The sequence below is a fragment of the Uloborus diversus genome, chromosome 10 (assembly GCF_026930045.1).
Source record: "Uloborus diversus isolate 005 chromosome 10, Udiv.v.3.1, whole genome shotgun sequence".
In the NCBI taxonomy this organism is placed as follows: Eukaryota; Metazoa; Arthropoda; class Arachnida; order Araneae; family Uloboridae; genus Uloborus; species Uloborus diversus.
In genome coordinates, this window is record NC_072740.1 from 136,364,029 (window position 1) to 136,377,318 (window position 13,290).

Sequence of the window (13,290 nt, forward strand, 5' to 3'; positions counted from 1 at the left end):
TCATATATTGTGTAATATATTAAGTAATGCAAATGTAATAGTGGCTAAGGGTGCTGTTTCATGTCTTAGAGGGCTCAAAATATGTTGAAAATCTATTTAAATTGTCCTAAGTAAGTTTATGCACTCTAGTTAGGAAAATATTAGATTTATAAATACAGAATCCTACTTCGCGGAAATTCAGTTATCGCGATAAAGCCTGGAACGAATTAACCGCGATAAATGAGGGTTGACTGTACTTCATTGTAGTAACTATGTTGTTGAAAAAATCGACGTTGCTTTATAATGTACACGAACAATCGGCTATAACTAAGAAATGAAACATATAAGAATTTAAAAGCAAAAAGAATAAAAAAACGTGTATCTTACATTTTATTTTCTTCCCTTTTATTTTACCTAATAACTGTTATTAGTTATTCGTTTTCAAAATTTCGAATCTCAGAAACCGATAAATGCAAATGAGATTTCAAAGACATAAAAAAAAAACCCTAACATTATTTTGCACTATCTTAGTAATTAAAGTTTATATATTTTGAAAAAGAGAGCTAATTAAGCTCAAATAAATGGCCGTTTTAGTTGTTTAAAAACAATTTCAACGGTCTTCAGATTCCACAAAGAGAGATAATTATAATACCAGTTATTTATATTGTAATAACACGTATTGCTTTTCTTGTGATTTCTTTTATTTGCACATTTATTTTTATTTTGCAATTTATTTTTTTATGCTTTATTTCACTTATTTATATGTGTATTTATTTGACTTCATTATTTATTTATTTTATTAACTTTGGCAATTTTTAGTTAAAAAATTAAATAAATAAAAAAACTTCAACACGCAATTATTTTTTTCTGATTTTTTTTTATTTTTATTTTAAATAGACACTGATTAAAGTATTCTTTATATAAAGAATGAAATTTAAACTGAACTTTTCGACGTGAAACAACTTGTTGGTACAATCAGTGAAACAATCAACTTATTAATCCGAAAGAAATTTCTGTCCGGTGCCCAGCTTACTCATGACCAGTTAGGCGACGATACAGCACTAAAATAAATTGACAAAAAGGCGTAATAACGTTTCCAAAATAAGTAAAATAAAATACAACAATAGAATAAAGACTAATCCTCAAAAATCCCGTAAAAAATAATTTATTCATTTTCTTGAAATACGCACAAATGATTTCATTTAAACTTTTCTAAACTGTATAATCTAACAAAGCAACGCATATAAATAACGCATGCGAAACATAAAAAATATATTAGCTGCAGAAAAGTTTTTTTTTTTAATAATAATAAAACGAAAAAAAAGTATCAAACAGATTCGAAAAGAATTTTTTTCTGCAACAAAAATCAATATCGGAAAAAAAGAATAATCATTTGAAAAACAAATAAATAAAATGAAAAAAAAAAGAATTAATCAATAAAACGCGAAAATATTTATATCACCAGAAAAAAAAATAAATGGGAAATTTAGCAGTGTATGACGTAACTCGCTATCTATCAATCCCCATGAGATATCGGCACAAAAAGAAACGGATCCCTTGACTCGCTACTTACCAATCACAAAAACAAATTAAAAAAAAAAAAGAAACAATCAATAAAACGCGAAAATATTTATATCACCAGCAAAAAATAAAAATTGTTGGAAAATTTAGCAGTGTATTATGTAGCTCGCTATCTATCAATCCCCGTGAGACATCGGCACAAAAAGTAATGGATCCCGTGACTCGCTACTTACCAATCACAAAAACAAAAGGTTTGAGAAACATCAGACCACGCCAAAGCAAAATCAAAAAGCAATATGCAATCCTGATTGCTCAATGAACTTCGTCAGAAACAATTAAACACAAATAAGTATACTTTCTTTTTTCATTACAATTGAATGAACGCAACGCATACTCGATTTAAACCAACTTATAATTAATTGGCTTTATTATGTGAATCCTTCGGATGAGGTAATTTTTAATTGAACTAAACAATTTATCATAATTATTCAGAGATCGCCATTAACGAATACTTTTAATGTAAAAAAGAAAGAATATTCAAAATACAATTTATGATTTATTTTGTTCGTATGACATACATTCATAATGCATGAACAAATTCAAAAGGTAGATAGTGCTGCCATCTCTACCTCTAAAATAGCACTTTAATAAACTAAAGCAAGAAGCGAATCCTATTTCCAGGCGCTTCGAAAAAAATCCGAGAAATGAAGGTATCGAGATTGCCATTTTCCTTTCCTGAAAAAGGAGCTTACCTCGAAAAACGGGCAAAGAATTTTTCGCAGAAGAACGGCAGCTTTCATTCATCTCACAATGAAAAACTTAAGAGATTAGTAAACTATCACAACTATCAAATACAAAACTTCTGAGTAAAACTACGTACGACTATTTCATGAAAACATTTGAACCTGCCAAATTTATTACGCACGGCATAAGTTATAGTACAGTAAAATCCCTCTAATGCGGACACTGACGGGACAATTTTTTTTGTCCGCAATAGAGAGGTGCCCGCAGGACAGGGGGCTAATAATGTTATTTGCATTGGAACTGGGGAATTAAAAATTGTCCGCATAAGAAGGGTGTCCGCATTTGAGGAGTGTCCGTTAGGAGAGGTTTTACTGTAGATACATATAATGTAAAACGCAACCGTCTGTAAAATTTCCTAAAATGATGAATAAAGCAAAAAATAGCATTTACATTTCTATACACTGGGATCAACAAGAAAAGCAGGATCAGAATCCAATTTTTTTAAAGAACTTTAGCAAAAATACCGTCTTTTGCACGAGCATTTCAACTAACGCGTAATATTCTATCTACACACACAAAAGAGGTCAACTTATGATGTCAATCTAATGTCTGTCAATATATATGATCTCATACTTTTTTTTTCAACAAATGTGACCCCCTACCCCCTGCTCTCGTCACTAAATGTCACACAGCACCTTACCCCCTCCCCTCGTCATATGACACGCTGTTTTTAATAAGTATATTGTTACAAAAAACGTGTGGTGTCACACTTCTTGTTACTCCTCCCCTCCCCCTCGCCACAAACTGTCACAATTTGTCAATCTAATGTCTGTCAATATATATGATCTCATACTTTTTTTTCAACAAATGTGACCCCCTGCCCCCTGTCCTCGTCACAAAATGTCACACAGCACCTTACCCCTCTCCCCTCGTCATATGACACGCTGTTTTTAATAAGCATATTGTTACAAAAAACGTGTGATGTCACACTTCTTGTTACTCCTCCCCTCCCCCTCGCCACAAACTGTCACAATTTGTCAATCTAATGTCTGTCAATATATATGATCTCATACTTTTTTTCAACAAATGTGACCCCCAGCCCCCTGTCCTCGTCACAAAATGTCACACAGCACCTTACCCCTCTCCCCTCGTCATATGACACGCTGTTTTTAATACGCATATTGTTACAAAAAACGTGTGATGTCACACTTCTTGTTACTCCTCCCTACCCCCTCGCCACAAACTGTCACAATTTCGCGAATCTAATTGCCCCTTAATGTGCGACATTGTTTATGGACGTCCCATTACACTGTTAAAAATTTTCCGGAAAATTTACGGTAATTGTTACTGGCATACATGTTGCCAGTAACTATTACCGTAAAAATCAAATGTTACTGTAAAATTTTACGGTTTCCTCGGTAAGCCACAGCAACCAATTGGCGCTATTGCCAGAAAATCTTCCTGAATTTTTAACAGTGTATTCAAAAACAATGCGTCTAAAATGTCCCCATATTATTCTATAAATTTCGCATACAGCCCATTTAGAACCAACTTATACTTTTTTTCAGTGCTTAATTCATTCGAGCACTCTGCAATTCAACATAAAAAGAGAGGGCAATTTTCTTCAGACGTATAGAAACATTTATTCGGTTGGATGCCACTCAAACGGTAAAAAACAAGAACCTACAACTTAAATAAATTAAAAGGAAAAAAATGGGGGGGAGGGCGAGAATTAGGAAATTAAAGTTATAGTATTAGTTAAAAGAAGCACTTAACAGAAAAACCCTGACCTTTGTCACCGAATGGCAAATGGAAGCAAAAACTCAGCGATAATATTTTTAGTGGAGAAGAAAATCCCTCTTGGGAATTGTCACGTGACAGGTCTCCGCATTACCCTTGACACAATAATTCATTGGCGACTTCAGTTTTAAAAAAACATTTTTTTCTCCGAAAAAAGCGACAAAAAGCATTTAACTCTTTTGAGATTCGGCGGCAAGAAAGTTCAATTATTTCTAATAGCCGTCTTTCTGGTAAAAATAGATACGTTAGTTCATTATTATATTCAATCAATATATATGGCACAACCATTGAGAAGATATAAAATGGAGGGAGTGAAGTTTTCATTCGTGAAAAAAAGATCCCAAGTCACATGATAAATTTTAAAGCAATGCATTGGAAGAAATTAGGTTTCTTTCACTAGTTTCACGCAAAACGTGTCAGCTATTCGTCGTTGTTGAGTCACGTGACTTGGCGTCTTCGCCTCGGCTTTTGCTAAGAAAATGGTTGGACTTGCTCCCTCCATTTACTAATTCCTGCTCTAAGGGCACAACTATGCAGCATTTTTTTTGAGTAAAAGACGTTTTTTGGCGTAATTTTCGCTTTGGGGAAAAAAAGGATATATTTTAATTTTTATTGCCCAACTGACTTCCTAAGCAATTCTAACGCCTGTAAGTAAGAAAATTTTTAATTTGGTACACTTCGAAAAGAAACATGCAATCAAATACTTTACAAGTTGTTTGTATAATACATTTATTTGACTTTCCCTCCACCTCTTCCAGCTTACACTATATACCTATATACAATGTATTCATTTTCTTTCAAAAAAAAAAAAAATAATAATAATGAATAAATACATAATCGATCATTTCTGCCAGGTTTTCCAGAAAAAAAACTCGTGCTTAAAGTTGTTAAACATCTCAAAATGTACAAGTTAATTTTTAGGTAGGCTTTTATGTGTAAACATGTACCTTTCATAAACTCAAATCAACACAAAAAATTATCATTTACAACTTGAATCAATTTAAGAGTTTTGCTTTTATCTACATGTTACATTAGTTTCGATGACTTTTCAAACACTCTTATGTCTAAGAGTTTTCATATAGTTCCTAAATTTTTCAAAAATGAAAATTTTATCGTCGAGTTCTGAATTTCTTTCAGATTAGAGAAAAAACCTCCAACTACTTATTAAACACAAATTTGAGAGTTATATAAGGTATCGAGAAACACCTTCGAGTATTTGCCGTTAGTATCTGTGAATTCGCATCAAATCTATATATATATATAAATGAATGTTTGTCTGTATGTCATCCATGAACTCAAAAACTACCCGGCAGATTTGGCTGAAACTTTCACCGTTTGTTATTTTTGGTACTGGGAATGTTTATAGACCAGTTCGAAAAAAATCCGATCGATAGTTCCTTTTTTATTCCAATTTAAGTCACAATCCATTGGATAAATACGAATAAAATTATCGGCTGCAGAAATTAATTCGCGTGAAAGATCTCATTGATAAGAAGTTAGCTGTTGCCATTTTTCTTGAGTTTGAACAAATAAATTCTTTCTTTATTGTTTTATGGCTTTTCATGCAACGGGGGGATTTAAAACTTTTTCTATTTGATATTTTTAGCGATTGAATTGATCTTGCAAACTGCGTGAGTACAAAATTTGAGTATAGTCACGGCTTCACTTGATACGTGTTTCTATAAGACGCGATAAGACGCGTATCGAGTGAAGCCTTGGTATAGTAAGCTAATCGGGACTTTTAGACACGCGATTTAGACACGTGTCACATGAATTTTGAAACAAAAAAAAAAAGCGAACGATATGTGCCATTTCGAGTCGAGAGTGAAGAATTTGTATAGTTGAATTGTTTTCAACGATAATGATGTATTTTTTTGTTGGCGTAGCAACGCGCGTCGGGTACAGCTAGTATCAAAATAAAAATCAACACCAATCGAATTAAAAGAATAGTCAAGAGCTGTAAAAAAAAAAAAAAAAAAAATGTGTAACCTAGCTTAACTGCCTCCATAGCAATGGAGTAACTTAACTGATAAAACTGGTGTAACGTTCATTTTTTATCAGTTAAGTTACTCCATTGTTATAGAGGTAGCGAGTCGGCGGAATAAGGTTACACAAAGTGCAAAACGCTGCCCCCGTATTTACAGAGTAAGGTTACACATTTTTTTTTACAGTGAGGTAAAAAATCTAAATCAATATCCACGATCACAAAAGAGACAAGTAAATACAATAGGTAACTTTAAAGGTAATAAAAGAAGGCTTTCTCCAAGCATTTTACTGCCAACAAACGCATTTTCACTCACACTGTAACAAATCAAAGAACTTAAATAGAACTAACTACGGCGACATAGGTATTTCGGTAGTTCTTACGAGAACTAGCGTAACAAAGAAAGTGGAATTAGAAGATGTGGTATTTAACGATCAAATTAAATGCTTTCACTATCCATTAACATATCCAGTTCTGTGCCAAGCGAACACACTAGAAACTTGTTCATGGTACATACCAACTGCTTAAAATATGCAAGACTAAATAAAGAGTCTTTCAATAAGAGCGGATAGATGTTGGAATGGAACAAAACGAGCTGTGTGTCAGGCATTAACGAAATTATTTTCGTTATCTTTACTAATAATAAAGCTCAAATTTGTTTGGATATCTGGATCTCTGTCGGGATATCTGTCCGAATCTCTGTCTGGATCTCTGGGACGAGCATAGCGCCTAAACCGTTTAGCCGATTTTCATTCAATTTTGCACAAAATTAGTTTGTAGCATGGTGTTGTGCACCACAAAGCGATTTTTTTCGAAAATTCGATTTTGTTCCTTTTCTATTCCAATTTTAAGCCCATTTTACCGAGAAATTTTTCATTCCATGGACGAGCAAGTTACCACAACATGGGCGAGCAAATTAACACAGCATATTGGCGAGAAATTCATCATGCATTAATTGTAAATATACAGGCGGACCAAATGACCTTTTAAATTTCTACTACGGGCAAAGCCGCGCGGGTATTGCTAGTTTTATAAAAAAGGCTCATGCATGCCATTTGGTATGCAATATAACATCGTTTAAATATCTACTACTGCTTCTCACGGTGGTGCGGATCCGAGTGGTCCATTTTTCAATGACTGTTGCGTAGATCCGTTTGTATTTGAGCGATGGCCTGGGTTCTGTAGGTTCTTAGAGCATCGATTAGTTGCGGTTTATTTGTATAGACATGTGACTTCAAGAAAAAGTCTAGCTGGTTCAAACTGCACGATCTTCGTAGCCAAAACATGTAACCTAGGCGAGAGATAACCTTACCCTCACACACAAATCGTTCGTGCAGGTAACGCGGCGTTCGATGGGTAAGAATTTCGTGTCTTCTAAAGCTAGGGAAATTTTGCTTTCACAAGCGTGAAACAATGTTCACAAATAAGTTTTATGTTTTAATCTATATATAAATATATAAATGAATGTTTGTCTGTATGTCATCCATGAACTCAAAAACTACCCGGCAGATTTGGCTGAAACTTTCACCGTTTGTTATTTTTGGTACTGGGAATGTTTATAGACCAGTTCGAAAAAAATCCGATCGATAGTTCCTTTTTTATTCCAATTTAAGTCACAATCCATTGGATAAATACGAATAAAATTATCGGCTGCAGAAATTAATTCGCGTGAAAGATCTCATTGATAAGAAGTTAGCTGTTGCCATTTTTCTTGAGTTTGAACAAATAAATTCTTTCTTTATTGTTTTATGGCTTTTCATGCAACGGGGGGATTTAAAACTTTTTCTATTTGATATTTTTAGCGATTGATTGATCTTGCAAACTGCGTGAGTACAAAATTTGAGTATAGTCACGGCTTCACTTGATACCTGGACCGATTATTATGAAAATTGCTATATATATGTATTTTTCCACGGAGAAGGTGCATAATATGCTCATTGAAGCCACTCGCCACCAGGTGGCACTGCAGAGTAGCAACTTCTGCCCCGTTCAACCGATTGTCATGAAAATCAGTATAATGATTTATTTTTTTGTTGGCATAGCAACGCGCGTCGAGTACAGCTAGTTTCATTATGAAATAATGTAAAATCGTAGGTTCACATTGGAGACGACCTTGATTAAACTAGCAGAAAAGGTGCTCATTTCTAAGAATGCAAAAAGAGTACACGTTTTAATAAACAAGAAGTCATAGGGAAAACAATAACAGGAAAGCATTTCTCATTTATTTACGCAAATTAATATTTATACTCCTCGCTAAAGATACACTTCATTGAAAAATAAGACCTTCGTGCTGAAATAAAAATGGCTAATTAAACAACGAATAAAATGTCATATTTGCAGAAAAACTGCATACGCGTGTTTCAGGGTTACAAGGAACTTTTCAATGGAAAAGAAGTGAGCGAAGGGAAGAAAAGACGTCTAACAAAAGCCAATTTGTACACATGTTTTATACTGTATATATTTTTCGTATTTTGTGTACGTTTGTACTATTTAAGTTAACGTTTGTAATATTTGTTGATTACCTTATTGAAAAATGGGTTCCTCTTAACTTCAAAACAAGTGCTTGCAATTTTGTGCAGATTTGTTCATTTAATACGTTGTTCAATTTTCTTTTTAGCACACTTCATTGTTTGATAAAAATAACTAAATCCTCAAAAATCTTATATTCATTCTCCTTTTAGGAATGATTCCGTTTTACCTTAAACAATGGTTCAAGAAAATACTGATCTTAGCTTTTCCATGGTACAAAAAAAAATATTTCATACCTTATTAAGCTCGGGTTCCGACGCAAAGCCTAAGCCATACACCGTATTAGCCCTGATGTCCGACCATTGGCCAAATTTTTGAGAAGTTTTTGTGAAGGTCATGTTCGGAGTGATCGTGCTGTTGATGACGGCCTAGGAAGAGAATAGATATCAATTAGAAACAAGTATCAATGTAAATAAAGAATTGGAAAAGTAAAAGCAGATGGGAAATAGTTTAACTATTGTATCACACAAGCTAAACAAATAAAAAGTTAACTCGGGTTTTATAAATTCCCTTCAGTTGACAGCTCACATCAATCTACATTGCGCAAGTAGCTTTGCACAAATACAAAAATCCCTTTAGGTTCGTCAATACAAATTAACTAATAAGGTAAAGTATCTATTCACACTGCGCTTGAAGTTAGACACAAATTGTTTAATTGATTACGACTGCTCACGACTTTTGGAGAGGGTTCTTTATACGTTATTTTGAAAAAGTTAATTACTCAAAGCTTTCAACATTGTCTTCAGCATATTGAAAAAAAAAGGCGAGCATGCCCAGCACATATGTTAACGAGTTAACTACCGAAACAATGTAACAGTTCCAAGCAGTTCATTTCATTATAATACTGCAGATAATGTTTTCTTTCAAACTACACAAGAAATAGCACCTATCACTGCGCATAAGACACCTTTTAGATTGCATGTGAAGATTTTGAGTAGTCATAACGAGACATAAAGCATAACAGAAAAAACGCAGCAAGAACGCAAAGTATTGTTTAGCAAACCAATGCACAGGCAGTCATTTCTGTTTAATAAATTACCAAATATTAGGCTCAAACATTCGCTCATGTTTTTATCTAAAAAGGATCACATACGTTTTTATTTTTATCAGGGGTAATTGTAAACAAAGTATTTTTTTTTTTTTGAATTTTTTAAAAAGTATGAGGAAGCTCATCCCTCCCCCCCTCCAAAAAAAAAACTCTTCAAATATGCATAAAAAATCATTGAGTTTCAATGATAAAAACAAACCATTTTAACTTTTTTTAAAGTAATTTTTCAGTTTTAGAATGTGTTGTCAGCCCAAAATATTCGGAAACAGCAACCCAGAATTATCGGATGACAAACAACCCTGATTTTCATACTTTCACACAAAAAAAAAAAAAAAACAAAAAAAAAAACAGTCAAAACAAATTAATCTCAAAATCATGCTTCATTTGTGTAAAGAGAAATGTGTTCCAAAAGTACTGAAGTCGAGCCTCTTGCTACATTTAACGAACTCAGATATTTTAAAACTTTTTTTTCCCCATGTTTACCAAAAGAAAGATGTTTCGAAATCTAACTAAAATTTATCACTTAATTTACAGCATTTAAAGAAAAATCAATATCACGTACCTAGCAAAATTTATGTTCACAAAACTACTTTTAAAATTCGTATTTTTACCCATAGACAATGAAAAAAAAACTAAATGATGAAACACACTTAAGACGTTGAAAAAGTATTAAAAAAGGTGACAATACGATTTAATAGTTTAATACATAAAAATGTCAATACATTATGACCCTAGTATGAAAATGATTTTCTGCCAATCCTAACGCAAGGCCCGTATTCTATTCCAGTAGTTTATTCGACAACACTTTTACAGTTTCGTACATTATTTTCATCCTAGTATGATCCTAAATTATATTTTTATATCCAAAAGAAGAATCTGTCACGTTCATATTTTTCATGAACACCGAATGAACGAACTATTTTGAAAACATTCACATCTGAACCCTTTACTGCAGAAACTTATTTATCTAAGTAATAGAAAACACGATCCTGATTTATTTCGTTATTTATTTATTTCTTGCTCAAATACTTTAACAAAGGATATATTTTACGCAAGACTTAAAATACTCTATAGAGACTGCAAGGTGTTCGACATTTTTTACAGGTCCGAAAGAACGCAAAGGAAGCTCGTGGCCAACTGACCTCAACAGCTGCAGCTTTCCTTTCACTGGAAAGGTTATCGAACGGGTCTCTTCGAGATACTCAAACGGAAGGTTATTCGTATTTTATCCGATTCCTTTCATGCAAAAAGATGAACGCATTTCAGAGCAGCATAAAGAAGCGAAAACAGCTGCAAACATTCCATGTCCAATATCGACCACATCAGTTTGGAAACCACCATGGAGATTCAAAGTATTCAAATTTTTTAGGCATGTCGCGTGCGTTCAAGCACTTTACTTTTGCTCCAAAGAGTTGAAGATTTAAAAAAAAAAAAAATTATGAAAGGATAATAAAAATACGGAGCAATTTGAGATCGTTACATTCGTGTGGAATCGGGGATCGCAGGAGCAATCGCTGATATCATTTTGAAGGTACTCCCAAGTCTGATTTTGAAATAGCATTTAAAAAGAAGCCACAAACCTCTTCGTCGATCTATGAAGTAGTCCGTGAAATGTAAAATTTAAAGCAAACAAAATTTGAGAAATGGGAAAACATGCTTTTGTATTTTTTTGCATCTAAGATTGCATTTGAAAGTAAAAATAAAACTAATGCGAAAGGGGAGCAAATATGATCATTTAATAAACGTCCTTACAACTCTTAATTACAAGGTTTCTGTTCCTCAATAAGTAAGTGGTGACTATTATATTTTAGGGGGTGTTGAAAACGAATATAACAATAAAAATTCTCCATCACCCACACATTTTTGAAAAATCCAAAATCTTTAAAATCTCAGTTTAATGACATTTATTCAACACATGTACAACACTCTTGTCATTTACCATCTATATATATATATGTATATATATATATATATATATATATATATATATATATATATATATATATAGAATGTTTGTATGTCATCCATGAACTCAAAAACTACCCGGCAGATTTGGCTGAAACTTTCACCGTTTGTTATTTTTGGTACTGGGAATGTTTATAGACCAGTTCGAAAAAAATCCGATCGATAGTTCCTTTTTTATTCCAATTTAAGTCACAATCCATTGGATAAATACGAATAAAATTATCGGCTGCAGATATTAATTCGCGTGAAAGATCTCAATGATAAGAAGTTAGCTATTGCCATTTTTCTTGAGTTTGAACAACTAAATTCTTTCTTTATTGTTTTATGGCTTTTCATGCAACGGGGGGATTTAAAACTTTTTCTATTTGATATTTTTAGCGATTGATTGACCTTGCAAACTGCGTGAGTACAAAATTTGAGTATAGTCACGGCTTCATTTGATACCTGGACCGATTATTATAAAAATTGCTATATATATATTTATTTTTCCACGGAGAAGGTGCATAATATGCTCATTGAAGCCACTCGCCACCAGGTGGCACTGCAGAGTAGCAACTTCTGCCCCTTTCAACCGATTATCATGAAAATCAGTATAATGATGTATTTTATTGTTGGCGTAGCAACGCGCGTCGGGTACAGCTAGTACTATATAAACCATTACACAGCTTAAAACTAATATAAAATACAAAACATATAGATTGTTTCAAAAGTTGTAGATGAATAAAAGACTTAAGAAAAAATAACGATATTTGTTTTAAAAAATCTTGAATTTCATACTTTATGTCGCTGTAAATGCCTTAACAGCGGATACTCTCTTATAGGCCCTATCACAAACTTCTCGAATAAGATGTCAACAGTAATCCCGAGCATGTTAGGAGTGAACCGTCCTTGATATCGCGCTTCAATTGCAGAAATGTCCTGGTGGTAGCACTTCCCATGTTCGTCGCTCACAGCTCCCATACTTTCAGGGAGAAAATTTAAGTGAGATGCCAAAAATATATATATATATGTATAAAATTAATTTGAATTCTGAAATTTGGAATTCAAATTATGTTTTTCGCAATCACGAACTGAGACACGACCCTACTTATTGGAGTTATTGTTTCTAGAAACAGCTCCTGTCCCCCCCCCCAAGCCTGCCTCTCCTCCTGGGCGGTTACGTGTGCATAGTTGTGTGTGTAAGTGTGTAGGCTTGCGTGTGTGCGTAGACCTGTGTGTATGCACGTTGGCGTGTGAGTGTGTGAGTGTGTGAGCGTGCGTGTGTGTAGGACATGGACGCCTCCGACCAGGAAAAGCGGATAGCTCAGGACCGGAGCAGCCGCGCCGCCTGCAGAGGACGGTGGTGCTGCAGAGGCTTCTGGTCCAAGCTGAAAAAGGCACGGAACATCAAAAACGGTCGAATGAGAACAATAAGCAATCGTGATTGCTCAACAATGGCATTGAACATCTTAATTTTCTGTAACTTTTTTTCATATTTAGGACTTGTATTATTTCCTAAGAACAGTGTCACGGCATTTTAAAAATCAAGCAATGCTGTTTTTAATAAATCACTTAAACCAGCTTCAAACTTTTGGCCCTTTATAAGCTTTCCAATTTGTGGGTCAATGAAAATACCTCCTTTGTGAGTCATAGGAACTGTTCCTGCAAATATTGAAATCTACACCCTTTTTTATCCGTTGCTTTAACAAAATTCTTCATTAATCCCAACTTTATGAGTGAA

The 13,290-nt window shown here is 33.7% G+C and overlaps 1 protein-coding gene across 1 annotated transcript in view; it reads right to left on the reverse strand.

Annotated features, from left to right (window-relative positions):
- LOC129231196 (homer protein homolog 1-like) overlaps nucleotides 1-9,578 on the reverse strand; it is a 255,345-nt gene extending 245,767 nt beyond the window's left edge. The window contains exons 1-2 of the mRNA XM_054865444.1: nucleotides 9,561-9,578; nucleotides 8,794-8,925 (exon numbers count right to left, since the gene is read on the reverse strand). Of these exons, the coding sequence (XP_054721419.1) occupies nucleotides 8,794-8,925; nucleotides 9,561-9,578 (150 nt within the window). The remainder of the gene's footprint in view (nucleotides 1-8,793; nucleotides 8,926-9,560) is intronic.
- Between the last annotated feature and the right edge of the window lie 3,712 nt (nucleotides 9,579-13,290).